At 43.1% G+C, this 27140-nt stretch overlaps 1 protein-coding gene across 5 annotated transcripts in view; it reads right to left on the bottom strand.

Moving 5' to 3' along the window:
• Mgat5 (mannosyl (alpha-1,6-)-glycoprotein beta-1,6-N-acetyl-glucosaminyltransferase) overlaps positions 1–27140 on the bottom strand; it is a 299821-nt gene that overhangs the window by 25472 nt on the left and 247209 nt on the right. For all 5 annotated transcript variants that reach the window (XM_005390737.2, XM_005390738.2, XM_005390739.2 and 2 more), the window contains 3 exons: positions 21985–22134; positions 11831–11977; positions 3450–3566 (listed from right to left, as the gene is read on the bottom strand). In XM_005390737.2, coding sequence (XP_005390794.1) covers positions 3450–3566; positions 11831–11977; positions 21985–22134 — 414 coding nt within the window. The remainder of the gene's footprint in view (positions 1–3449; positions 3567–11830; positions 11978–21984; positions 22135–27140) is intronic.

The raw sequence follows: 27140 nt of genomic DNA, 5'->3' as shown, positions 1-27140 counted from the left end.
GTAAAAAAGATTTCTATGACAAGTTTTTATGTTAATCTCATTGCTTACTCCATTCTTCTTTCTCATTCTTTCCCTTTACTCCATTTCGTATTGTTTTCTTTTTAAATTTTGCAGTATTATCTTAACAACTAAATTTCTGAATTTAAATCCAGGTTCTACTTGTTACTAGTTATGTGACCTTAGGTAAATCGCTTACCTTCTGTAAGCCTTAATTTTCTCATCTATTAAGATAGGAATAACATAGAATCGCAGAAAAATTGAATGAGACAAAGCTTATAACATAAGTAACATGCATAAATGTTAACAATTTTTTTTAAGCGGCCTTAGTTTTCATTGTAATGTGGAGTAAGGTGGACGAGGGTTTTAATTAAACTGTGGAGCATTAGAGGCTGCATGGAGCGAACAGAACAAATGCATGTGGGAGGGACTGTACAGAACTTAGCCTCATGCTCAGGGTTTACGCACCAGGAATTCACATTAGATTCTAGCCTGGCAAAATGATTTATTACATGGAAAGGTTTGCATCCCATAATCTGAAGTTTGGTGCCTCCACTCAAGTTTCAAATTAGTCTTTCTCAAGGGCATGTGTACTTAACTAAGTGTCCTGGGTGGGCTGAACTGCCCCTCCTTAAAAGATATGCTGAAGTCTTAGCCTCCAGTATCTTGAATGTGCAGTATTTGGAAATAGGATCTTTGCAGATGTAATTAAGATGATGTCATGCTGAATTTGAGTGGGTCCTAATCCAATATAAGAAGAGGAACAGCAGAGACAGACAAGGAGAAAGCACTTGATGATGGAGACAGAGATTAAAGCTCTGAGGTGGCAAGCCATGGAATGCCTATAGCTGCCAGAAGCTGGAAGAATACAGAAGCCCTTATTGCCTTGTCAGCAGGGGATACATTCCAAGACCCCTAGTGGAGACCTGAAACCAAGGAATGGTACTCAGTCCTTTACAAGTATGGTGACAGCACAAGAGTTGGTCTGACAACTAAGACTACTACTAAGTAAGTAAACCAGGGAGGGTAGCATATATAGCATGGATACATTACACAGAAGGCTGATTCAAATCCTAGATGGGATACAGCAGGACAACATGAGATTTCACCATGTTATTCAGAATAAGTGTGCAATTTAAAATGTATGATATAGCTGGGTGTGGTAGCACATGCCGGTAATCTCAGCACTTGGGAGGCTGCAGCAGAAGGATTGCTGTGAGTTTGAGGCCACCCTGGGCTACATAAGTGAGTTCAAGGCCAGCCTAAACTACACAGTGAGTCCCTGTCTCCAAAAAAAAAAAAAAAGTATGACTGTATTTCTTGAATTTCTCCCCTCAATATTTTGGACCATGTCTGACTACAGAAAATGAAATTTCAGATACAAGTGCACAATTTTTCTCCCTTACAGCCTTCTAAGGAAGCATGATCCTGCCTACGTCTTGATTTCAGGCATCTATCCTCCCAAAATGAGAAACCATGTTGCTGATGTTTAAGCCACCCACTGTATTCTAGGTAACTAATGAACACACCAAGGAACTTGTAGACTCAAAATAGAAGAGCCAGACATGCTGGTGAATGCCTGTAATACCAGCATTCTGGGAGAGAGCAGCAGGAAGATGGGACGTTTGAACCTGGGCAACTTATAGACATAGTGAGATCATGTCTCAAAAAAGGGCTGGCAGTGTAGCTCAGGGGGAAGCCCACAGGTTCACCCTCCACTACTGAAAAACAACAAGCAAAACAAGAGATAATTTCATCTCAGGAATGACTCCCTGGTGGTGAAGCTTTGTGAGGAGCCCCATGGTGCCATATTCCACTGGACACTTCTATCAGCTGTCACCTCAGGTTGGGCACTTCTGCCCAAAACTGTTGCAAATGGCACTGGGACTGTGCATGTCTTTAAAGGAAAGCTGACAGCCATACTACTACCCAAAGCCAGACCACCTTTAAGGGGGCAGGGCACGAACAATGCACCAGAGTGTGCTTGTTGCCCTGGAAGTGCTCAGAATTAACTGAAATTGATACTTCTGCAGTGGGCCACAAATTGGTTATTCCATTTGATTTCCCAGAGAGGAAACACGGCCCTTCACAGGGGAAATCTGGACATTTTTCCTAAGACGGATTTCTAGCCTCTTCCTCTTTACACCATGCCCTGAATCCATGCCCTTTGGTTTTGGTTTTCAAATTCTTACTGACCCTAGAAGACTTAACTCACAGAGAAGTGTTTTTCAGAAAGCCCCCTCCTACTTTTACTCCTATATTTTCTGCATGGTACTTATGGCACAGACCACCTCTGCATTGTGTTATATCTATGTGTTTGTTTGGAAACCTCAATACTCTCTCCCTCCTTCCTGTTCATCCATCCGTCCATCCATCCATCATCCATCAGGTAGATCACAAGGGTGAGATATATTTACTGGGAATATAATAGGCAGATATACTTGCTGCTCTAACATTCCTTAGAGTCTAGTGGAAATTCAGACTATCAATTAATAAGTAAGACGAGTACTTAAATATTAACTGGACACTGTGTAGTAGACACTGTACTTAAGCATACTGTACACATGATCTCAGTTAGCCTGCATAAGTGACCACTAAGAGGTAATATTAGCTATACATGACAAATACGGGACTGCTGTCCCTAGATGACAGATGGGGAATGCTGCTAGAAAGCAGAATGCAAACCCAGAGTGTGTGAGTCCTGCCCACCTTCACACATGTGTGTAACTTCCCTTCAAATTTTATAACCGAGAATGAAAAGTGTTCTACTAAAAGACATACAGGGGCAGGTTCACCTGAGAGAGACCGCAGCAGTGTCGGGGTGACCAATCACACGCCTAGAGGACAGTAAACTTCTTACAGAGGGAGCCAGACTCATCTATGTCTGTGGAAGTAAACAACCCTTCTCCTCCCAGGCTGTCTCAGAGGGTGTTCTATGCACTGGAGGGGCTTAACAAATATCTGCTGAACTGATCAGGAGAGGCCAGAAAAGTTAGCTGCCATTACAAGAGTCTACCAGATACTCAGGGAGAAAAACCGAATAAACAGATGTTCTCCAAAATCCCTTCCCAGTATGTCCTTCAGCACTGGCCCTACAGCTATCTCTACCTGTCCAGGGGAAGGTAAAAGAAGCAGAGCTATCTTTTCAGATTTCTGTGTCACAATTAGATCATGGGACCAAGTAAAATTCAAGTGCCTCTTCCCAGCCTTGTGGCCCAGGAGTCCTGTCAAGAGGATCTGTAGAATCCATGCCCCCATCTGGACACCAGTTCCATTTTCCATTTCATGAAGCATCCATGAAATCCCCAGGCTAAATCCTACAGCATGGCTACGTTCTAGCTTCAGCTAGTGTGGGAAAGCACCATTACAGAATCCAAGGGCCTGTGGTGCTTTCCATACTTGCAGGTCACTTTGCAAATACGGTGGGGAGAGGTGAAATAAAAAGACAGAACCTTCTGATTTAAAATTGCTTTCACTGCATCCTCTACTTCCTCCTGATTGTTGAGATCAACAGTCCAAACATGTGGCCGGCCGATGAAAACTTCAGCGTAAGGATGCTGGGATGTCAGCTGGAAAAGAGAAAACACAGTCCTCAGTTTCACAGACAATGAATTTTTTGGAAAAAGCTTCAGTGCTAGATGAAGCATTGTGCTTTCTAATGGTACTAAACTGTATCTGTGTAGGTAACGAGAGGTTTTTCTCTTTCTCCTTGACAATCATGAACCTCCTAAGTAAACAGCAGATAAGAACAAAAAGTGATGGCTCCACATCCGGAGTCCCACTTGGAAGTAAGAAAATGTTACAACTACAGGACAGGTGGGTTTGTGTGTGTGTTGCTGGAGATGGAGCCCAGGGCCTGTGCAGGCTGAGCAGCTGCTCTCCCACTGTGCTACAACCCCAGCCTTTTCAGTGGCTTTACCTCCTGGTGAACGTTTACTCTCAGCCATAACCAGCTGTGGGCCGCAGGCTCTTGCTCTCACGTTCCTCCCCTGTTCTCTCTTCCTGGATGGCATTATTTGAGCAGCTTTCTTCCTCCACACCCTTCTACCATGTTTCTACCTTCAGCCAGCCAGCTATGGACTGAAATCTGAGCCAAGAGAACTCTTCCCTCCTTTGAATTGTGTCTGTCAAGTACGGTATTTTGTCCCACCAGTGGAAAGTCGACCATCCCTGACAATCACCTAGAGCAAATCAGTATCTGATAACCTAGCTAGGATAGACAGGTAAGCATAGAAAATGGCAATAAAAATTAAGGCTGTGAAAGTCATAAGAGGCTAAGTACTAGCGCATACAAAGAGTGACAGAAAAATGATGCCGTCAGAAAACAATTTTTTGAACAGTTTAGGAATAATCATTAGCATAACACTGGAGCCTGCAATTTATAAAGACAATTTGTAAGCAGAATAGCATAAGGTCAGCAGTTTTTATTCTAAAAGAGGTTTTATTTTAAAAACAAAGCATTGGCAAAGGTACCAAGCATGCATATTGGCAATTCTGAGTTCTTCAAGAGGCTTCTTTGAGACAGCTGAATCTGTCCCTCAGTCATGTCTCCACTTCTACTCTTGAATCTTTTCAGACAGCGGTGAGGACATTTTCAGTTTCCACAGTGTTTGAGGTGCTACCCTTAATCTACGGGTGGGGACCAGGGACACATGACAGCCAATGATGCCCAAGATAGTCGTACACAAAGAATTGTCCATTTCCCAAACTTTTTTTTTGGGGGGGATGGTAGGGACTGAACTCAGTCCTCTGGTCATGCTAAGCATACTCTCTATCACTAAGCTATCCTAAACCAAATAATTTTCAAATGTCCTGTAGGGCTTTCAGGTGGATGTGTAGAATCTAACTCTTTGATACGGTTTTAATATACACTGAATTTTTCAGGGGAAAATTACCACGTAAGTCAAGGAATATTTGTATTCTATTTTATTTGGAACTTCTCCCATGCGCTATCACCATTTTTTTGGCACTGGGAATCAAACTTCGGGCCTCGCACTTGCCAGGCAGGCAGGCAGGCGCTATGCTGTAGAGCTATATCCCCAGTACTGCCACCATTTTGTAAAAATCATGGTAACAGAGTCAAAACCACTCAACATATCAAGAGTCTTCAGTAAAATATCCCATTGGCCTATATTTACAGCAATCTGGTTTGTGGCAATTATATATGTATGTGTGCTATGTATACACACTTATATTTAGCTGATTCATAATATCATTTACAAGTAAAAAAAGGCTAAAGATGTTCTCTCAAATGTGTTACTTCTTTTAAACACAAATGTTCATTGTAAGGAGGAACATGACGCTGTTATCTTTTAATATAGTTCTTGGACACATGATACTGAATTACGCATTACTTTATTAGAAATTATTTTCCTTTTATTTCTCCTTTATATTACACTTAAGGAACAACACTTCTTTTGAAATTAGCTATGTGGGCAGCTTATATTCACAAATTTCATTTCAGGAGAGAAAACTCAATGGCTCATGTTATATCGTATTCTGTAAAGGAAGCTGCTGGCTCCAGTAGTGTTAAGACCTGTGCTCCAGAGGCCCAACTGGTTCTCTTTTTGCCCTTGTTCCTTCAGCCTCTGACACAGATGTACCCCCAGAGGACTGGATGATCGAATCGGCACTTCCCTATCTTGCTCTTGTCCTTCGTTCCCGGTATCCCACTGTATCAGTGGCTGCACCCACTACTCAGGGCAGAAAAAGCAAAGTACAGTCACAGCCTTCACTGCCAACCAACAGGCTCACGCAAGAAAATCTACACTCCAAGGCTGCAGATGACCCAGTGTCTGCTCCTGCTTCTTTTGCTAGTCAGCCCCTCACTAGCCTTCAGCTCCTCGTCTTCTGACACATCCCTTCTTCTGCTTTGCTCTGTGGTCAGTGAAAGAGGCCACAGACAATTCACAGGCCCATGGAGCTGTGCAAAGGTGTCCTTTGTTTCCTCTGTGCATATTTTAACTCACTGCATATTAATAAAGTCCCCTGTTGGGCCAGGCATCGCGCTCATCACCCGCACATACATTATTCATCCCATTTTCTATGTATCCACAAGGATTCAGAGGTGCAGAGGGGTTTATACTTCCTCAAGGTCACATAGCCAGAAAGTAGCTGAGTCAAGTTTAAATCGAGATCATTCAGCAAGGTTAGTTCTGGACAAAAAAGGGAGATGACAAGCTACAGGAAGCCACTGAGTTCTTCAGAGAAAGACAGACAAAAGTGTTTTAATCACTCTTTTAAAGCTGGCCGACATAAAAAAAAATTCCAGGATGGAATCTGTGCCTGCATTAGACCTTTTGTGAAGATGCACAAAATGTCACATCATTTTCATTTTGTAGCTTTGAGAACAGACTAATTAGTCCTTCCACAGAATCAGGGTAAATTAAAGTTGCCATCACTGTCACTACTTGGTAATTTATACATTAGCAGCAGTCCTTCTTCCCTCTCCTCATTTAAGGTTCCTGCTTATTTACAAGGTTGCTCTAAGCACTTAGAAAATACAAAATGCTGAACCATTATCATTTATTCATTTACATTTATTGAGGGTTGCTTAATTTTATGAGTGAGGCATTCTGTGATTCATTAGCCCCCTCTGAATATTACATTCCTCCTTGTTAATTTATTGAGAACCGTCTGATCTCTGCTGCTTCATTGTATATCAATCAGGGAATGTACTGAAGTATAGTTTGTAAAAGTAATGAAAATCTTATTAAATATGAGACATTATTTCAGAGTGGCTATTAAATCTCCAAGGGGAACATTAGTTCTTTTTATGGACAAAAACCCCTGAAGCCAGAGAATTCTTAATGCTTTACAAAATGTCAGAAGGATGATCAGGAACTTACTAATATGCTTCCCAATAAAGATAAAAATCCAATTTATATTGAAGTATATCTCTAACCACTCACATTACTTAAGGCATTACGGAACTTTCCCTCTGAGTAGATGCTGCACTTTTAAAAGCTGGTCCAATGTAAAAATAAACAGAGAGCTAAACTCTTATTTAGAAATCTAGATTTTTCTTTAAGCGAAGGCAATTGACATGGATCAATTTATGTGCATAAAGGGACAGCTTTGTGCTTATGTGCACTTTTGTTAACGTTTTTCCGTTTGCTGAGGAAAAACAGGTCATCCGTACACCTATTTACGGCTTTTTGGTTAAGGGAATTTGGAGGCTTTAGTAAAGCAGAGCCGAGCAGAGCATGGGGCCCACCTGGCCATGAGATCAAGGTCACTGAGCCCTCTCAGAGCTGCCTGCTGTGGATGGACAGAGCTGCAGGATGAACCTGCCATCCTGCGTGAGCCAAAATGACCTCCTTGGGGTCTACCCAGTTCACGGACATTCATGCCTTTGGAAAGAGGCTTGAAATCCCCTCACTTTTTCAGTTAATTCTGCACATTCCCCTCTGCCCGGCGCAACTCCAAGTTAACTCCCCTCCTTCATCCGCTTAGCTATTTCTTTACGCACTTCCACTGATGTGCAGCTATCTTATCACTCTTCCATATCAGATTTGGAGCTCCCGGAAAACAGGAAATGTGCTCTGCTAAATTCTTCCAGTGCAACAGCTAATGCCATGGGGCCTGAGGGGATACATCAGACACCTGTCAATTGCCCTTCTGCTTCTTGGCGGTCCTGTGGGAGCCCAGGACTGATGGAGTCATCTCTGTGAGGTCACTCGCTGAGCAACTGTTGAAAGGATTCCACACTGTCTTTCTGCTGGAGTCTCATTTAAGCACTGGTGGAATTATCCTGCTCAGTCACTCCAATGTCTCTCTTCTCTTTATGCCATGAAGAATGAAAACCCTCTACGACCTCAGCAAAAAGCAAATTACCAAATGATGGCAACTGACAGAGAATGAACATACGTACTTTTCTGATCTGAGCTATACAATGTTACATCATTCACAGGGCAAGGGCCAGCTGGTGTCTAAGAGGGTCCTCAACGTTTTTCAGGAAATGTTCAGTGTACAGAAAAATTGAGCTGTATTCTTTAAAAGTACTATGAGTGACAATGAAACACTAATTTTTTGTAATGAAGGACTGGAGAAGACTAGAAAGGACACACCAATGCAGTGCAACGTGGGATTCTGGACTGGATCTGGGAACAGAGAAAGAATCTTAGTGGAAAAGCTGATGAAGTGCAAACAAAGCCTGTAGTTTAGAGAATACCAGGGTGCCAGTGTTAATTTCTTCATTTTGCCCATTGTAGTGGGGTTCTGCAAAATGCTACCACTAGGGTAAGCTAGATAAAACTGTATTATGTTTTGCAACTTTTCTGTATGACTGTATTTTAAAATATACACTAAGGTACAATCTAACAATTCCAGTTGTAGGTCCGTACCCCAAAGAACTGGAAGGAGACACTCAGATCCTTACACTCCAATGTACATAGTAGTGTTATTCACAGTGGGCAAAATGTATTCAAATGTCCATCAGGAGATGAATGGAAAACACACACATGAAATATTTATACAACAGGATATTTACAACAGAAAGGGACTCTGCTGCACGCTGCCACAGGGACAAATCTTTAAAACATCAAACTAAGTGAATAAGCCAAACACAAAGTAACAAATACCATATGATTTCACTTAGATGAAGCACCCAAAGTAGGCAAATTCACATAGAGAGACAGCTGAGTAAAAGTTACCAGGGACTGGTGGGAGAGTGGGAAGTTATTATTTAATGTGTCCAGAGTTGCTGATTACGTTGATGAGTGAGTTCAGGAGATGGATAACAGTGGTGGTTGCACAGCATGGTGAATCTACTTAATGCCAGGGAATTGCACACTTAAAAAAGGTTAATATGGTAAGCTCTATGTTACATGTATATCTCATCATGAAAAGTGTAAAAAAGTGGGTAATTTCAAATATGCACAGAAGTAGAACTTCGGAGATTTCCTATACTTGAAATTAAAACCTATGGAAAATATTAGCATATAAACAGACATATACATATTGGCCAGTGGAATAGAAGAGAAAGTCCAGAAGTACGTCTGTGTATTTGTGATTATCTGATCTTCAAAAGGGTGCCAAGAACACGCAATGGAGAGGGATGGTCTTGTCAATGAAGAGTGCTAGGAAAGCTGGATGACCACATGCAGAAGAATGAAATTATATCTGTATCTCACACCACATACAAAAGTCAACTCAAAAGGTACTAGGTTTAAACATAAGACCCAAAACAGTACAGCTATTAAAAAAAAAAAAAAATAGAAAAAAGCTTCCTGACCCTGGCTTGGGCAATAGTGTTTTGGAGATGATCCTGACAGTACAGGCAACAGATGCAAAACACAGGCAAATGAGATTGCATTGAACTTTAAATCAGAAAGACACAGAATCATTACATTGAAGAGGTATCTGAAATCCCATGTTTGCTGCTGTACCATGTGCAGTAGCCAAGATGTGGAATCAACTCAAGAGTCCACCAACAGATGAATGAAAAAACTGTGTGTTTCTATGTGCCAAGTGGAGTTTAGCACGAAAAAATGAAACTCTGCAATTTTCAGTAACATGGGTGAATCTGGAGGACACTGGGCTGAATGGAAAAAGTCAGACGCAGAAAGACGAAAACTGCATGATCTCACTTATAAGTGCAGTCTGAAATAGCTGAACTCATCTAAGCAGAGGACAATGGTGGCTGCCAGGGGTTGGGGCACGAGGTGAATGAGGATTTGTTGATCAAAAAGTACAAAGTATCAGTTATGCAAGATGAATAAGTCTAGAAATCTATTGTTTAGCACGGAGACTATGGTTAACAATGCTGTATTGTACATTTGAAATTTGCTAGGACGACAGATCTTGTGTTTGTAACCACATGCTCCACAACATACACCTAGGACCTGTGTAAAGTGATGGATATGTTAGTAATGTTGATTGTGCTGATCATTTCATAATGTATATCAAACATCAACTTGTACACCTTAAATATGCACTTTTCATTATGTAAAATAAAGAAACAACACAAATCTAGTTATCAGACTGAAATCTACTTCCCACCCAAAAGTCCTAAATTTCAAAGAAGTCAGTGCTATGTTTGAAGCAAAGATTCCTAAATTGAAATATTTTCACTGGTAGGAAGCATCTTTTAAATCTTTCCAAAGAACAAACTCCTCAATGTCAGGCTGTGTTCCTGACCTCTGTATAACGGCACCTCCCACAGCACCTGGTGCACAGTGGGCATTAATTATTGTTGAATAATTAATGAATGAACTGACCTCTCAAAAAGAAACTATTCCCTAAAAGGAACAGTTTAGGTCATTGCACTAGCAGAAGGAAAAAGCAAGCAAGCGAACACACAATGAACTCTTTTCAGTGAGTATCTGGGCCATAGTTAACCTCTCTGAGATAATCTCTGGATCTTGTTGATCTTTCCCCATCTCCTTTGGCCACTGAACCAACGATAGCAGGGTTTAGAGAAAAGAACTCTCAAAATCATCAACTCTATGGACTGGCTGAGATTTGTGATTCATCAAATAAGGAGGAATCATTGGAAACACATTTTATGTATTAGTTGGAAGGCCAGTTCTGGCAAAGTGGCCCAGTAAAAGCAGCACAACTGAATTCTTCAAAAGGACATGCTCTTATGTCATAGGAGGGCTGGCCATCAGTGTAATCGCTAGCAGAAGGCGCTGGATGACCAGGATGGTGCTCTGACATCCCTTTTGTGAGCAGCCTCCTGAGCTACTTACTGATACAAAGAGATAGTAAAATCAATCTCATGGTTTTGTTTCACATACTTGCTTCTGACCAGATACCAAAGCATCCAGCTTTGTCACTGACACTTAGCTGTGAATGACTGCTTTATTGCCCCAAATCAAATCCGACTATCCTGGACGACAATTTATCATCCGCTGTGGATTTTCAAGAGGATCTTGGAAGGCGATTCAAACAAGGCAAATGGTTTTAGCAATGGCAGGACTAGTTCACAGGATGGTGCCTGCTCATGGTGGCCTAAAGTGTCAGGCATGTTACGTCAGTCACCCATGACATGTCTGAGCTCCGGAGGCTCATGTTCTCTGAGAACACCCACGGCCCACTTTTTATTCTCCAGAGCCCATGACGCAGAGTCCCCCCAGCTGAGTTTTTCATTCCATCAACTCAGTTTGGCTGTGATCAGAAAGCTAGAACATCTGTGTTCACATTAAAAATGTTAGGGGTAGAGTGAAAAGCTCCTTACTTTGTGGACAGAGATCTGGATTCAATGCTGGCCCTGCCTCTAACAAGGAGATTTGATCAAGTCATTTATCTCTCTTCCAAAACCCTCCCTTCCCACCTATGTTAAATGAAGTTAATCCAGTTGGCTTTCTGTACCCACAGGTTCCACATCCTCTGGTTTGGAAATTATAAAAAAAAAAATCTGAAGAAATGCATCTGTTTCAAACATGTACAGGCTTTTTTCTCCTTGTCATCATCCCTTAAACAATACAACTGCTATCTATATAGCATTTACAATGTACTAGGTATAAGAAATCCGGAGATGATTTATAGTATATGGAAAAATTTGTGTAGAATGTAAATGCTGTGTCATTTTATATAAGGGGCTTGAGCACCCACAGATTTGGGGATGTGTGGGGATCCTGGAACCAATCCTTGATGGATACTGACAGATGACTTTCCCTCCAATTCCTGATGGCCAGGTCAGATAATTTTATTTACATTAAGACTCAATAAATTGCTATTATACTTTCTGTGCATGTGTCAGGGGGTGGGAGGGATAGGATGAAACCTAGCCTGGGTCTTGTGCTTGCCAGGTGAGCATATTATCACTGAGCTATTCCCCAGCCTCTATTATTCTTCTTCTTGAAAGTAGAGAGATTTTGATACTTACCTCTCTTAAGGTTGGCTTGCCAATGAAAAAATCTGTGTTTTTGCTGCTCTTGGGTGGGTTGAACTTGGGATTCAGAAAAGCACACCCATTTGCAATAGCTTCCAGGGGAGCTGGGCCCTCATAAGGAAACCCGAGTCCAACAAACAACTGTAAGATAGAAAAACATATACCATTATCAACACATCTGTGAGAACTGGCCCCCCTGGCTCCTAAGGCTGTTCTGTGGTCCATTCCTGTGGGTGCTTCAGACATTCTGGAAAGGTCCCAGGCCCTGGGGGTAGGGTAGGGCAAAGAGAAGGAGCTTATACCAAGATGGGACACACATCACCAGGAACTGTGAAAGCGCTTATAAGGCAGCTTGGCTCACTGAAGTGGTAAGTACTGGGGGGTGCTGACGGGGGTAGAGAGGTCGGGTATTAAAAACAACAACAAAAACCAAGACCTAACAATCATCTTTCTGTGACTCACCAGCAGACATGACTGGAAAAACGCTTGCTAAACGAAACAGAAGGTTTCTTCATTGAAGCAGAGGAACAACAGGCCCTTTCAGGGATGCTGGCCGGAGGGACAGAAAGGTCACTTGGTGGTTTGATTACAGTACAAATGGGACTGCTTTAAAATGATGGTAGGTCAGTAAACACAAGTTTTCCTAACGGGTTTTCACTGGGGAACACTAACATCTCCGTTTTTATTTTCCCTGGGTTTGAGGGAGGCTGCTGAGCGGCTCAATCTGCTTAGGCAAAGCTTCCCTCTCCAGGAAGCAAGCCACGCATTCCCCCAAGGCAGACAATAGATGGCAGCAAAAGCCAGCTCACTCAGTCCTAGGAGCAGCCATGTAGTAGTAGGGAGCCACTGTGACAAAGGGCAATGTCTCTGTACTTCAGCAGTACTGGATCCTGGGCCCCCAAAAGAAAATAACACCCTGAGAGGCATCTTGCTGCCCAATCTCAGTGTAGGAACACCATGCATTCCAGGAGGCCTGGAGGTCCAAGCCTAGGCCAGGGGAAGTCTGTGTTCCCCCTGGCCACATCAAGGGGCCAGTTCTGAAACTGCTCCAGTGTCCAGAGGCACGTCAGGTGACAAAGGCTGACTGGCCCAGGACAGCATTTCCTTCTGCCTTCAGCTTCCCTGTCTTTTCTGCTTTAACTTAATGATTATTGAGCCCAGTTCTGCTGGGTTCCCTGGGCAACACTGGGACACGCAGACTGCACATGCTGGACTCAATACTGAGGCAGCAGCGCACAGAACGCTTTTAACAGACTTCAAGATGACAGCCCCCGATGGAACTCTGCGGCAAAACACCAAAATCTTGGGTGCTCTGGACAGACTTCCTATCCCATTAACTCTTGCTTTGTACAGAAAAGGGTACTCAACTTTCTGGTTCTTTGGAGGGAAAACCTTTCATTTTCCATAAACCTTGAGATCACCCAGGTAGATGCATGCACAGTGGAGCGAGCTAGAAAGAACAGAAGCTTTGGGAAGCCTGCAGAGCTCCTGTGGCCATGAGTTGAGGGAGAACCTGGTAGTAAGAGCTGGTAGGAGCAGCAGCAGGACAGAAGGAAACCTCTATGCCACACGGAGGCTCCTGTGGGATCTCATTCTTATGATACAGAAAAGTGAGATGGGCAGAGGGCAGAGGGAGCTGATGGGCACTGGTATGGCTCGGGCAGGCCAGGCCCATGGGAGCCAAACAAACAAAAAAGCAAGGAAAAAGTGGGATATGTGGTGTGATTGAACAATAAATATGACGAATGCTTAGGGTAATTTATTATAGTAAAAACACACTGCTATTAATCCCCCTCAAAATACTCCACCTTCCCCTGGACACAGCATTGTTCTTGCTACTTCCTGAAGCAGTTCTGGAAGTCCTTTTCTGTGAGTGTCTTTTGTTGTGCTGTTATGGTTGCCTCAGTGTCCTGAACTGATATGAAGTGTGTACCTTTCACGGTCATTTTGACCTCAGGGAAGACCCAGAGTCACAGGGTGACAGAGCGACTCAACAAGGCGGGTGAGGACACCATAACGCTTCCGTGAGCCTACCTTTCCATTGGATACTCAGCAGCTGATACCTCATAAAAACACAAAAGAAGACTTCCAGAATTCCTTCAGAAAGTTGCAGGAATGATAAGCTAGGTGTGTTCAAAGTGTGTGTGTGGGGTGGTATTTTGAGAGGAATTAATGGCAATATGTCCTTTACTGTACTAAATTTTAAAAATTTAAATATTTACCATATATTTTTTTGGGGGGGGTACCGGGAATCGAACTCATGACCTTGCGCTTGCCAGGCAGGCGCTGTGCAGCTGAGCTAAATCCCCAGCCCCTTTACCATGTATTTCTATCACACTTTGTATAATTTCCCAAGATAAATCAGCTTTAAATAGAAGGAAGAATCCAGGGTAACCATCATTATGGCTCCTGATTTCCGATATACAGTCCCTGTCATGCTTTGAGGAAGACACTCCATCTTTCTAAGGAAAAATGAATCACTTCTATCAGGCTATGGTTAGGTGCAGAATAGGAGGATCCAGATCTTTCTGACTCTGAGAAGAAAGGTATTAGAAGATACAGTCTGGGCTTCTGTGCATTTAGCCAGAGATCTGGAGCCTACAGAGCTTCCTGACCTCTGGAAATCAGAGGCTGCCATAAAGAGGCGATACCTTCCAACAACTCTAAATTGTCAAGAGAATTTTGGAGGAAATGGAAGAAGCACAATGCTTGCCTCTTTGAATAGAAAAATCTGGGGGAAAAAATTAATTAGCTCCTTCAAGTCCAAGCAATCTGAACCCATTAATTAAAAATATTTGAGGCTGTTGCTTAATGGACTCGAATGTGACCTAGGTTTAATTATATCTGAGTAACAATTTGCACCAACTCCTCTGCCCTGCTGGCACCAGAATACCTCAGTACGTAAACACTCTGGGCTAACTCTCCCAAGCCTCACAATTTTATAAGGATGCTTGAACAAACACCACACAATTTCTTGGCAATGAATTTGCGTCACACTAATTAGGACTGCAGGAAATGCATGACTTAGAAACACCAAAATAACAGTTTTCTGTCACTTCTGTCAATAAGCAGTTTTTCCTTGCTTCCTGTATACTCAGTACCTGTAACTTGCAATGGTACGGATGTATTAAGGTCAAACAGCACAGCTGAGGGAAAAATGGCACGGGAAAGGCAGGGCAAATTCATCACCTCCAGCTGTAAACTTCTGCATGCTGATGGCCTGGACACACACTGGTACCGTAACCAAACCAAGTGCCTCCCCAACACCCAAAGCCCCAAATCCCCTTGTCCTTTCTGCCTCCTTACAGACAACCCTACGCAGATTTACAAGACAACACGGCCACAGTACACTCAAGTACCAAAGCTTAACTCCTTAGGAGAAAACTGGCCGTATTTCTATTTACTACATTTATGCTCTGCCTGGCCTGCAGAAGCCTAGAATCTCATGTTCCAGGTGAGAGAACATCTCCATCGCTGCAGTGCTGGCTCCAGCAAGGAGTGTTTCTAAACAGAAGGATTACATGCTCTAAAATTGAAATTTCAACTGATGCTAAGCAAGACAGCACAGATGAAGCACCATATGTTTTATTCATGGCACAGGACTGGGACATCCTGACACATGAACAAAGAGATCAGTAACATTCAGAGTTTTTTTTTCCTATGTAAAGAAACAGAAGTTTTCTAAATCACTAAGTGAAGTACTTAGCAAAAGTTCTTTGAAATAAGGACAAAGTAGTTCTTTTATGAATCCTGCATAGGTATGATTGGTTCTGTTTAAAGCCGAGGCCTCATGCATACTAGGCACGCACTCCACTACAGGCTCAGGCCACTTTTGGTCACTTCTGATGGCAAACATCAAGAATAATCCAAAATAGGACACGTCCAGATTTAAAATATACTTTTCTAATGATTAATTAGTCAAGTTGTGGGGTGGCTCAGAAGGGAATGTACACAACAAATGAACCCAAGCATATACAAGAAATTGATTACTGGCGCAAAGTGATCGGGACAAAGTGGGTATTAGCAACACAGGCTGTGTAGTCTGGGAGACCAGGGTTCAAGTCCTGAGGCCATCATTTGCTAGTTCAGTAACTACGGCACGCTGACTCTGTGTGTTCTCTGAGGCTTATTTATGTTTTTTTCCAGGGATGAGACCCAAGCTAAGATAATACAAGTTCTCTAAATTTCAGTCTTCTTGTGTATGGAGAACAACGGTGCTTTATTTCATGGAGGTGTGGCGGGACTTAGTGAGAAATATCCAATATTCAAAGGGTTCGGTCTTAGTAAACATTTGATGAAGTTGCCCAAGTTCAAATCCAAGTGCAGCTTCAGGCACATGTACTTCATGACCTTGCATCATTTAGCAGGTAAATTCCTAGGTTGGTGTGTGTGAACTGTACTTGTGGTTTTCACAAGACGCTCACCCTGCATGTGTATTTATAAACTCTCATGGTTTCATAAATACCTGGGCTGAAAAGGGGCGAGATGTTCAGCAGAAGAGAAAGATGACACGGTTCACCCTGTCACATAGAAAGACCAGTTCTGTGTACCACATGCTATTGCTAAGCCTCACTAGTTTATTCTTCATATGACCCTTGGCAATCATTCTATTTCTGGCAACAGGTATTGCTTTTATTCTTACAAAGAACCCACAGAGTGGCTGCGCGTGCAGAAAACAGTTTCTTTTCCTCATAAGTGATGCTCTTGTGAGCCTGAAGAATCCTCTCTGGCCAGCCCTCTCTACTCAGGCACCTGATGCTGAAGGATGCTGAAGGACTCAGATTGGCTCTACCCTCTCCTAGGCTCCACAAGGCCCTGCCTCATGCTGCCCAAGGACTGACTAGGGAAGAGCCAAGAGGACTAAGGGTGAAAGATGACAGTTCTTATTAAGTGTGCTTAAGGGTACAAAGTTGGTCAAACTTGGCTGCTTAAACTGTTTCCTAAACTGTTTCCTGGTGACCAGCTCACTGGATAGACTCGTGACTACTCGTGCCACTTGCTTCAGTGCCCTGAGAAATGTACCAAACCAAACCACACATCAAAGCAAACTAAGCCAAGCCACACCAATCAAACCAAACACCACCAACACCATCAAGACTGAGTTTTTGCATTTCTATCATTTGAAAACTGCAGAAATCAAATGCATTACAGTTTGTGTTGTCAATTCATTAACTTCAAAGTAGGGGAGTAGGAGGATATTTGGATAAATTTAAGATTGAAGATGTCAAAGACCTTCACGCTGGCCGGCCTGAAGGTTCACCATTAAAAGTCGGCTCCACCGTCTCCCTCTCGAGGGTCCTTCTCTGACCATCTCCTTCTCACTGCAGCTCACACCAGGCAGACCTCTCCCCTCCCAACAGAGAGGCAGCACACAGACTTATTTATCACTGACGCCACAGTCTTGGCTTCAGGATAATGGGTTATCATGGTATCAAGACACAGAATTTTTGTGATAAAGGTAGAATTTATGAAAGGTCTTAGGACAGGATCTGGGGCCTGGTTCATGGCTATTACAGTGAAGTCCATATCACATGCATTGTGATAACGTGCATGTGTCAGGCGTGACTGGTAACTGGCCCTTGTCCTCAGAGGGCTTGCTCCAGCTACTTAACTGCTTCCCCATCAAAGAACAACTGTTCAATCTCAGGCTCCACTTACAGCATCAAGATGAGGTTTTAGGTTGGGATCATTATTTTGTATTATTTCTACTCCTACCTATGTAAGGGTTAACATCCTCAAAGTAACCTGTTTACCTCCTCCGGCACACCTGTATGCTCCCTCTGGACAAATCTACCTGACTCCCTCCTGTATTCTCAATGTTTACAACAAGGGCTTAATACATATTTGCTGGAAGAATGAGCAAAAGCATAAATGCTAAGAAATTAGAGCTTTCTAGCAATCAAACATCTCTCTGCTGTAGAGAGGGTGGCCATGTTTATGTGTAGTGCTGTGCGGGGACGTGCTTTTGCTCTGGAATTTGGAGGGGTTACTGATTCAGAACTCTGCACACCACTTCTAAGTAGTGAAGCTGTTGGGCTCTCTATCACCCAGTGGCCCTGGAGATGTGAGCAACAACAAGCAGAGCAGGCATGAGGTACCTGGAGCACGGCATCCCTTGCTTGGGAGATCTAAACCACCCGGATACATGACTCATGAGACAAAGAAGTCATTACCAGGAGCATGGTCCTGAGACCCCAGATGCCAGTGGGTTCCATATGGATTCCTTCATTCTTTACACAATTGGAGGTTGGAATTCCTTATGGTAAAAACTTAGGGCCAGAAGTGGTTCATATTTTGGAGTATTTGTATACACATGAAGTATCTTGGGGATGTGGCCAATGTTTATGCATGAAATTCATTATGTTTTACATACACCTTGTAAACACAGACAAAAGTAGTTTTACATAGTACTTTCAGCACGTCTATGTTTTGACTGTGACCCAAAATGTAAGGGTAGCTGTGGATATTGTGACAGCACTCAAAAAGTTTTGAGATCGGGACTGTTTTGGATTTCTGAGTTTTAGATTGATGATGCCCCAATGTAGTCTACAAGCCAGGCACTCTTCCGGGACTGGAAATATACCTGTGAACAGAAAAGCAGCTCTAAACTCAGGGAGCAGTATGGAGTCTGGTTCTACAAGCAGTGAAACCTCAAAGCCCAGTGGGAAATGCCACAGCCGACTGATCCTCAGGTGTGTCTGTGGTGGGAATGGGGCAGGGGCAGGCACGCAGACACCATCACATGGGCAGCACACACTGCATGCTTGCTAAGCCTGTTCAGGCCTCCAGAGGAGCTGACATGGCAGGAAGCCAGGATCGTCAAGGTCCACCAAAGCCTTGGAAGAGGGAATGGTGAGAGGTCTGGATACTGAAGGGCCCTGTAGCAGCATAAGCAATAGAAGGCGCTTCCCCTGGTAGATCACAGCCAGAATCCGTCCTTGACTACAGAAAGGAAAGTACCTGATCTGGCTCAAAAATCACAGCTCCAGAGCCCTTTCACCCCCGTAGGGTGTGAATGACATAGAATGAGGAGCTTCCCAAGGGAAGAGAAGGGTATAGAGACCCAAAGTAGTTACAACTAGAGCCAAAGGAAGAAACTGCACTATAAGAGATGGAGATTTAAACCAAAAATAAAAACACATCACCCTGCTAAGTCCTGATTTGCTGGTTCCAACTGTACTTCTGGACTTGGCTAGACTGAATGGCTCATCTGCGGTCCTATGATAAATAATTTATCCACCCAAATTTATGCCTGTATTAGAAGGGTCTTCTAGAGTCCAATAACTTCCCAGCTCTTTTAGCTATGGTAGTAGCATAACACTCCTACCCCCTCAGGCTCCCTGAAGCAAGTCCGTTAAGGACACCTGGGCTGCTAATGGGAGGCCAGAGCAAAATTCTGCTGAGCAGAGGGTTTCCCGAGCTTGGTGCAGAGATGCAAAGATGGCCCATAAAGAAAAATAATAAGCCTGAAGCTGATTAAACATCTATTCTCTCTCAATGTCTCCAAAGCTCTTGAGGAGACCTATTGCTTCCCTTTCCAGTAATGAGTCCAAGGAGCCTGCAAATCTCATTCATTCCACAGACCTTTGCTCCTGGGTAGCTCCCACTCCCCTCCAGTGTGGACTGGAAGAAATCAGTTTTAAATTGCTCAGAGACACAGAGGAAGGAGTTAGAAGCAGAAACGCTTATAAATGCCATGCCTTGCTAGTCTTTCATGTCATTATTCCAGATCCCAAGATTCATTCGTTCTGCTGCCTGTTGCCTTGTCCTGGGTGTAGGAGTCTCAGTGATACAATACTAGGGCCCATCATATTCTCCCAGTATTGGAACCATACTTCCACTCGGAGTACTTTAAATATATGCTTGTCAGATAAGCAGACACTAGGTAATGGGACTGGTGACATCTTCAGAAGGATGAATATGCACCCCCGTGCTCAAAATTCCAGCTGCATTCCTTGGTTATTCTCTGGCTTTGGGGTTGGGGCCCAAGAGGTCTCTCTTCCTGTCTTCCCCTGGACATCAGGGCCACCAGCTCTGGCCTATTTCCCGTTCGCTGACAGAGAAGGTAGAAGGTAGGTGAGGAAGGGTTCTTTTAAAATTTGTAAGGCTGAGCAAGACATTCACGAGGCTGGGTTAATAGAGGTGTGCGAGACAGTAATGACACGCTGCTGAAAACCAGCTCTGCCAAATGTTATTTTAAAGGAGCTTGAACTTTTTCCACACCTTCATGCGGAGAAAAGTGAAATGAGGAAAATGACAAAAAACAGCACTGCTGTGAAGGGGCCTGGACACACTGATGATTCTCAAATGTCAGCCTAAGACACAAGGTGATGGGAAGGGAGCAGGCAAACTGGGATACACGTCACTGTCTTTAATAGACTTGCTTCGGGAGGTCACAGTCCAAAGGCTGCATGTAACCCCGAAGGAAATAACATCTTAATGGAAACATAGCAGGTCACTGGCCAAGGAGCTAAAGAATTTCCCAAACTCTTTTATTCATGGCACCACACAAATGACTTGGTGGTACTGACGGAGATGGAGAAACTGAGGCAAAAAAGCAGCTATGCATTCTTTTGGCTGCTGGTGTCCACTAAGTGTTCTTGAATCTGGGTGTTGATGAAGATGATATGAAAGCGCTTGGAAGAGCTTTAATTTGCAATTTAGAAGTCCAGAGTTGGAGCCACCTTAAAAAAAACTTAACCTAAGTTTCCCAAGGCCATGCCAAACAGCTCTCCAGATCACCGTAATCCTTCCTGTGTCCACCTCCTAAGGCTGCTGTGAGAGTCAAAGCACATGAATGTACCATCTAAAATCCAAGTACTGCCCAGGATTGGCAATCACTATCACGCTGCAGGAGTCCACGTGCTCACCTCCTCTGTCCTACTTTGAATATAAAAACAGGGAGAACAGAGGCAGAGACCAGATTGAGAAGTTCACTTTTCACTTTTTTTTTCTCTTTGGAGACAGGGTCTCACTATGTAATTCAGGCTGGTCTTGAACTCACTATGTAGCCCAGTCTGGGAATGAACTTCCTGCCTCAGCCTCCTGAGTGCTGGAATTACAGGACTGCACCACCATGCCTGGCTGAAAGTCCACTATTGCTAATAAACTTCTCTATGTTTTATTCCGGGAGGGAGCTGTGTGCTTTATTTAGTCTTGTATCTTATGCATAATGCCTGGCCCAAATCTTCTATTTAATAAATAATTGTAAAATTCATAAATAAGAACGTGTTATTAAACACAAGGGGGTTTATCTAACATGCTCAAGTGCCAGCTGATCCTCCAAGTTCAAACACTGGCTTATTCACAAGGGGCCTCACTTCCACAGTGGGGTTATAAGAAATGACAGACCGTTGTGTGGACTGCCCAATGGTTTTGAAGCTCCATGTCATCATGCTTGGTAAAATAATCCTCAGTGGCTCCCCCAACTACTGACACCTCAGAGTCTGGACTCTGCCTGCATCTGTGACAATCACACTTTCTTCTCCTTATCAAATTTTATATCACACAATTTTCCAGCACTTAGACTAGGGGGGTTGGTTTCTAGTTCTTTCCTGAAAAATCACGTGATTCTGGCCCAACTGCCAGGTGCACCCATACCCTAGCTATCTCTTACATCTTTCATGGTGCAGTCCTTGCTCCTTGAGCTGGTGGGGTATTTTTTCTCATCTGAACTTCAGCATCCAGTACATGCTTGTTGAATGAGGAGGTGTGGGGAAGAGCTGGCTGGGGGTGTACAGGGGTGACTGGGGAGAGCTCAGCACCCCCAGCCTATTGTGAAAGCTGCTATTCTATCAGAAAGTCTGTCTTGAGCCAGGAGCTACCCTTCCCATTTGTAGCCCTATCCCAAGCCACTGACTTGTTGCTTAATACAGAGAGGGTCCTCCTTAAATATGGTTCTTAGAAAATTTCTAGTTGAACATTTTCTTTTTACTAAATCAATAAACAGACCTACGGCAACCTTTTCACACAATTCACTAACTTATCAGTGATAGCTTGTCTAGCAAGTCAGTGCCCAGTTATGGTCTAAAGAGCAACTATATCCTTAAAAAAAAAAAAGAAAAAAGAAAAAAAAGCAAGACTGATCCCATTTTAGAAAAACCCTCCATATTTATGGTAAATTTTTTACAAATCTACTAAAAACATACCTTAGTTTCTCGCAGAAGAAACTGTAGATCCCGTCCACTGAGGATACCATGATTTTCTACATAGCTAGGGATGTTCTTCGTGCTGGAACCATAAACAGTAGCATGCACTTCCATGTATGTATGAATGATATCCAGATAGATCTTCTTATTCTAAAGTGGGACACAAGCAGAAACAATTTCTTTCAATCACATCATCCATTCATAGAACAGAACCTCCTTTGTATGCTACAGGTCACAGAGACAGGAATTCTTAATATGGAGATGGCAGGAGTTTGGCAATCCAATTACTGAAATTTCTTGTTAAAGTAATCTGTGGATTTTGAGGGAAAAAACAGTCATATTACCACTGCACAAGTTATGGTAACATATGGCTGCATATCAATGACCGTTCATGGCCAGCTGTTTTTACTACCAGGGACCCAACACATTGTTTTTGGCGCATCCTCTTTATGAGGAAGGAAGCTTGGGGAAAGAAGGTCCAGAGAAGGCAGTTGGTTGGGATAAAATATTTATCTGGAGAGGTTAAACTGTCCCTAAGGAACATAAACATCCCCAGCTTTTGCCAATATTCCTAGTGATGAATAACTCATGTTGTCAGAATTGGATCCCGGTTAATTCTGATCATGGGGAGAGGAGAATTTCCCACAATGTGCACCGACTGACTCAGCAGCTGGAGAGATGAGAATATTTAGGTAGGCAAGAGCACAAAAAGAGATTAAATGGCAAGTTTGGTGAGCCCTAAAACATTCAAGAGTATTTTATTTTTTATTCGAAACAAAACCATTCCATTCCATGCACTTTCCTGGGTTTGTAGGACTGAATTTCATGACACGTTTTCTAAATGAAAACCACCTGTGAAGTGGAAGCAGGCTCACTTTCCCTTCCTCTTCATGTTTCTGTGTGACTAAGTTGTGTAAACTGGATTTGTATAGCGTGGGGACTTTTTTTTTTCCCTCTAATTTGAAAGACTCAAATTCTGTAATGTTTTCCAGTTGTATCAGAGTGGGACAAAGCTCTCCCCCTTCTACACTGTTTTCAAACACTAGGTAAATCCAGTTATAGCTGGTTCTGTGACTTCAGACTGTTGGAGGGATGTGGGGGCTGGCAACATTGTATGGAGAAGGGAGGGCAGGCCTGAATGTAGTGGGTTATGGTCCCTCCTCTGCCACTGAGTTACGTAGGACATCTAAAACTTTGGGGAAATCTTTCAAATCCTTACTTGGTAAGTCTTCATGAGCAGAAAGTTAGCAGCCCCAATTTCTCCATTCCATGCACCAGGATGACTTTTGGCTCAAACATGACCCCCTGCAGTCTAATCTATGAATACATCGAACACTTGAACTGGAAGTGTAATTCCATGCCACATCTGATGCGGGTGCAAGATGCTGAACTCAGTTCTTCAGAGGTATAGACTCAGGAATAAGCAGCACAATGATTCCCTACTTGAAGCGCGAGCCTCATTTGGAATATCTACTAGTAAAGTTCGCTGAGAAAGTTCTAGAATATGGTTCTTGGGCTAGAGGTGTCTGATGACTTTCGCACCTCTCTCCCTCAAGTCCCTGGTTAAGCAGGCTGAAGTCTCTGTAACCCTGGCTTTTCTCCTGCCAACTGGCCCAGAATGGGTCTAACCAGAGGGCGTGCAGTCCTAAGCCACTAGCAGCCTGGGAATGGTGTGGGGGGCTAAGGGAGACAAAGTGGGTCCAGCAGACCTTCCTAGCAATCAGAATCCTGTACACAGAGCCAGATGACTGTGGGCACTGGAGCACAAGGATCATTTGGAGTCAGTCTGTGCAATTATGGGCCAGGTACCAAGGTTCTGAGGAGGTCAGCTGCCAGATGTAGGGGTAGGAAAAGAACCCACGAGGAGCTGAAGGGGAGGAGAAGGGAAGGCAGACAGACGGATGGTCATGAGAGGCATCAGACCTGGCAGTGATGGAGACATCATACCTGTGAGTGTGATGAGACAGACAGAGGAGGAGGAAGAGGAAGAAGGCAAAGAAAAGAATGAGAAAACAGAGAGAAAGAAATACCTGCCCTGGTGCCCACTGACTGGAAGCTGCTCCCTATCCTAAATTCCCTAGGTCTTTGTGGATCTCTACAACAGTAGCTATCCAAGCTTTTCCCAGACACTACCCTACATTTTTACTTGCGCTAGCTGGGTAAATTCCAAGAGAAGGCCTCTCAGAATTCATGCTGGTCTTGAAGCAGAGTCTCAGGGTAGAGACAGGTGCCTCTCCTTGATGCAAAAGGAGACCCTTCCTGGTAAAAGCCAGCTGCTAAGTAATGAGGATGGACCACAGGCCCTAGCTGAGGTCTGGGGTGAGATACAGACAAAACAGCAAAAGCTCCATCTGCTTCCCATCCCACAAATAAACATTCACTGCAGACCGACTCAAGATTAGAATCCCAGAATACACGCCTGAGAAAGGAACCATATACTAAATTACACACATGTGGCCATCACATCCCAGAAAAGGTCACAGCTGAGTTCGGGCAGATAGAAGTCTCTGTGAAAGCTAATAAAAAGCCTATGGATTTACTAACCTTTACGTATGGTAAAGTCTAATTGCCTTCAAAGAGGATTTATATAATCTCACAAACAAGAAAATCCCAGCAGGTGATCAGAAGGAAAAATGTTTCAGGCCTAACTGTAATCTTTGAAGTTGACATGGCAATTAGGCAACTATCTTAGCTCTCTTGTGCAGAAATTTGGTAAGGCTGAACCACACTACGTGCATCTTCTAGGTAAAAGTGCCACTGACAACTTTTGACCCAAGCCATACCCACTCCCAGGGCAAATACTCCCTGGACGCTAAGGGACCCCAGTGACGCATTTATAGCTCAGATCTCTTTCCTAAATTTTGAGTCCAAGTAACAATTGCCTCCTGAAATTTTCCACTTGGGATGCTGCAGCCACTTTTAAAGGGGTGCTACCATACCCAACCAGCAGCCCCTCATCTGCTCCTGGGCTTTGTGAGTGGCGTCAATCTCCCCACCAGGAATCTGGACAAGAATCACACTTCTTGTTCCTGTACCTCCCAAACCCCAAAATACATGGATCAAATAAGTAACAAAGTCCTGTCGATGCTACCTCTATAATATCAAGTTGGTCTCTTCCTCTTCAGGCCCTGGATCACTGCTCATCTGGTTTGAACCAGGATTAAAACTATCAGTACCTTCACATATCTCTCTGTGGCTCAAAGGTAATATGACTAGTCCATGATTTCTGTACATAAGCAGCAGTGCTGGGACCCACTGCAAAAGAATTTGCATGGCTTGATGCTCCTTTTGCAAGTCTTTTTAACCATGCAAAGAAATACCATGCATATGAGTGATGTTTATACATGTGGACATTTGTAGGTGGAATACAAAAATATGCATGAGGATGACATAAAACTTCCAGGTGCTGACTACAGCGGAGAGATGATTTGGTAAAGTAGAAAGAGCCTCAGTGCTCTTTGTAATATATCATCTATGTGTTAAAAATATTGCATGACGTTAACATTTGTAAATCTGGGTGGTGTCTAGATGTCTACTATGATTTGAATGTGTTTCCCAGAAGTTCGCTTGTGGCGAATTCATGTTAGTAGTATTTAGATACAGGCCTTTGAATGTAATTAGGATTACATGAGGTCACCAGGGCAGGGTCTCCAGACAGCATTAGAGACTTTATAAGAAGGGGAAGAGACCCAAGTAGTCCACTGGATCTGTCTTACCCCATTCGCCTCTCATATTACAAGGTAGCAAGAAGGCCCTCATCAGACCCCAGGCAGTTGCCAGCGCTGCGCTCTTAGACTCCTCGGCCTCCAGAACCATAAGCTGAATAATCCTCTATCCTCTATAAATTATTCAGTCTCAGATATTTGTTATAGCAACAGAAAATGGACTAAGGCAATGTCTTTTTTTTTTTAAAGACTTCTGTATATTTGGTGTATTTCACACTTAGATATAAACACTGAAAAATAGAGGTAACCATTAATAAACAAAACTCAAACTGTCCAAGACTCCAAAGTTTGCATCCCTACCACCACACCAGAAGGCTTAGTTCTTGCCATCAAGGGACTCAAAGGATTCCTCTCCTTTTAGTGATACTGTACACTGGTGGTATGTGTTAGGTTTAAGGAAAATGGGGCTAAGGTTTGTTCATTCAAAGAGCTCCCTGCCTGTCTTTCCCTAAGTCCGGGGAAGGCCCAAGGTAGGCAGTGGTGCACAGACAGGGAACATGCACACCATGCCCTCCCATAGTTTGGTTATCCAGGCCTCGGGTTAAAGGTGACACCATCCACCAGGAGGCCCACTGACCTAAGAACTGAGCGAAGGTCACTTCCTAAAAAGCTTTGCTTCTCTGACTTAAGAGGTGAAGAACAAAGAAAATTATTCTCAAACCCTTATCGCCAGCTGATTTCTTCAGACACAGCCCACAGGGGCTTGCACGCCACTTTTGCCTTGGAGCCATGGGAAATGCCTCCAGGAGGTCCCAGCTCAGCCACGGAGCTGGCTTTCAGTCTCTAATGCTTTCAGTCTCTAGTTCAATTTAAATTCCCATTAAAAACAACTGATCTAACTGATTAAAATTTAAATCTACCCAACCTCACGTGGGGGAGAGGCGATTTGAAGGGAAAGGAGAGTGCATGTTAGAATCAAGGAGCAATGCTTTTCTTTGCTATTTTTTTTTTTTTATTTTAAAGAGGAAAAAACAAAAATAACAATAAAACAGAGTTTCAAAACAGGTTAGTAGGAGAGTTGACAATGAATACATTGTGTATTGTCTTCACAGTCGTTATTCAGAATACAAGATATAGGCATGATATCTTCTTCAAACAGTATTAGCGCAAACGTTTCTTTTCAGTGAACTAAGAGAAACTGGCTGCATAACTATCTTAACTATCTTGTGTACAAATACATTTTTTTTCTTTTTCCCTTCCTTCCTATCACCTTCCTCCCATCACAGTTTACATTTTTTTTTAACAGTTTCTTCTCAGTTCACAATATCTATTGTAAATTTTGGATCTTATTTACTCTTTCAGGTTCTCATACTAAGGATACAATATGATGTTTACACATGTGGGTCTGATTTATTTCACTTATGAGTATGGTCTTGAGTTGCATCTATTTACCTATGAAAGTCTCCAGTTTATCTTTCTTTATGGCTGAGT

This window comes from Chinchilla lanigera, unplaced genomic scaffold (genome assembly GCF_000276665.1).
Source record: "Chinchilla lanigera isolate Chin_1 unplaced genomic scaffold, ChiLan1.0 scaffold00039, whole genome shotgun sequence".
Classification (NCBI taxonomy): domain Eukaryota; kingdom Metazoa; phylum Chordata; class Mammalia; order Rodentia; family Chinchillidae; genus Chinchilla; species Chinchilla lanigera.
Note: the sequence above shows the minus strand (reverse complement) of the source record. Positions and strands in the feature narration are given on the sequence as shown.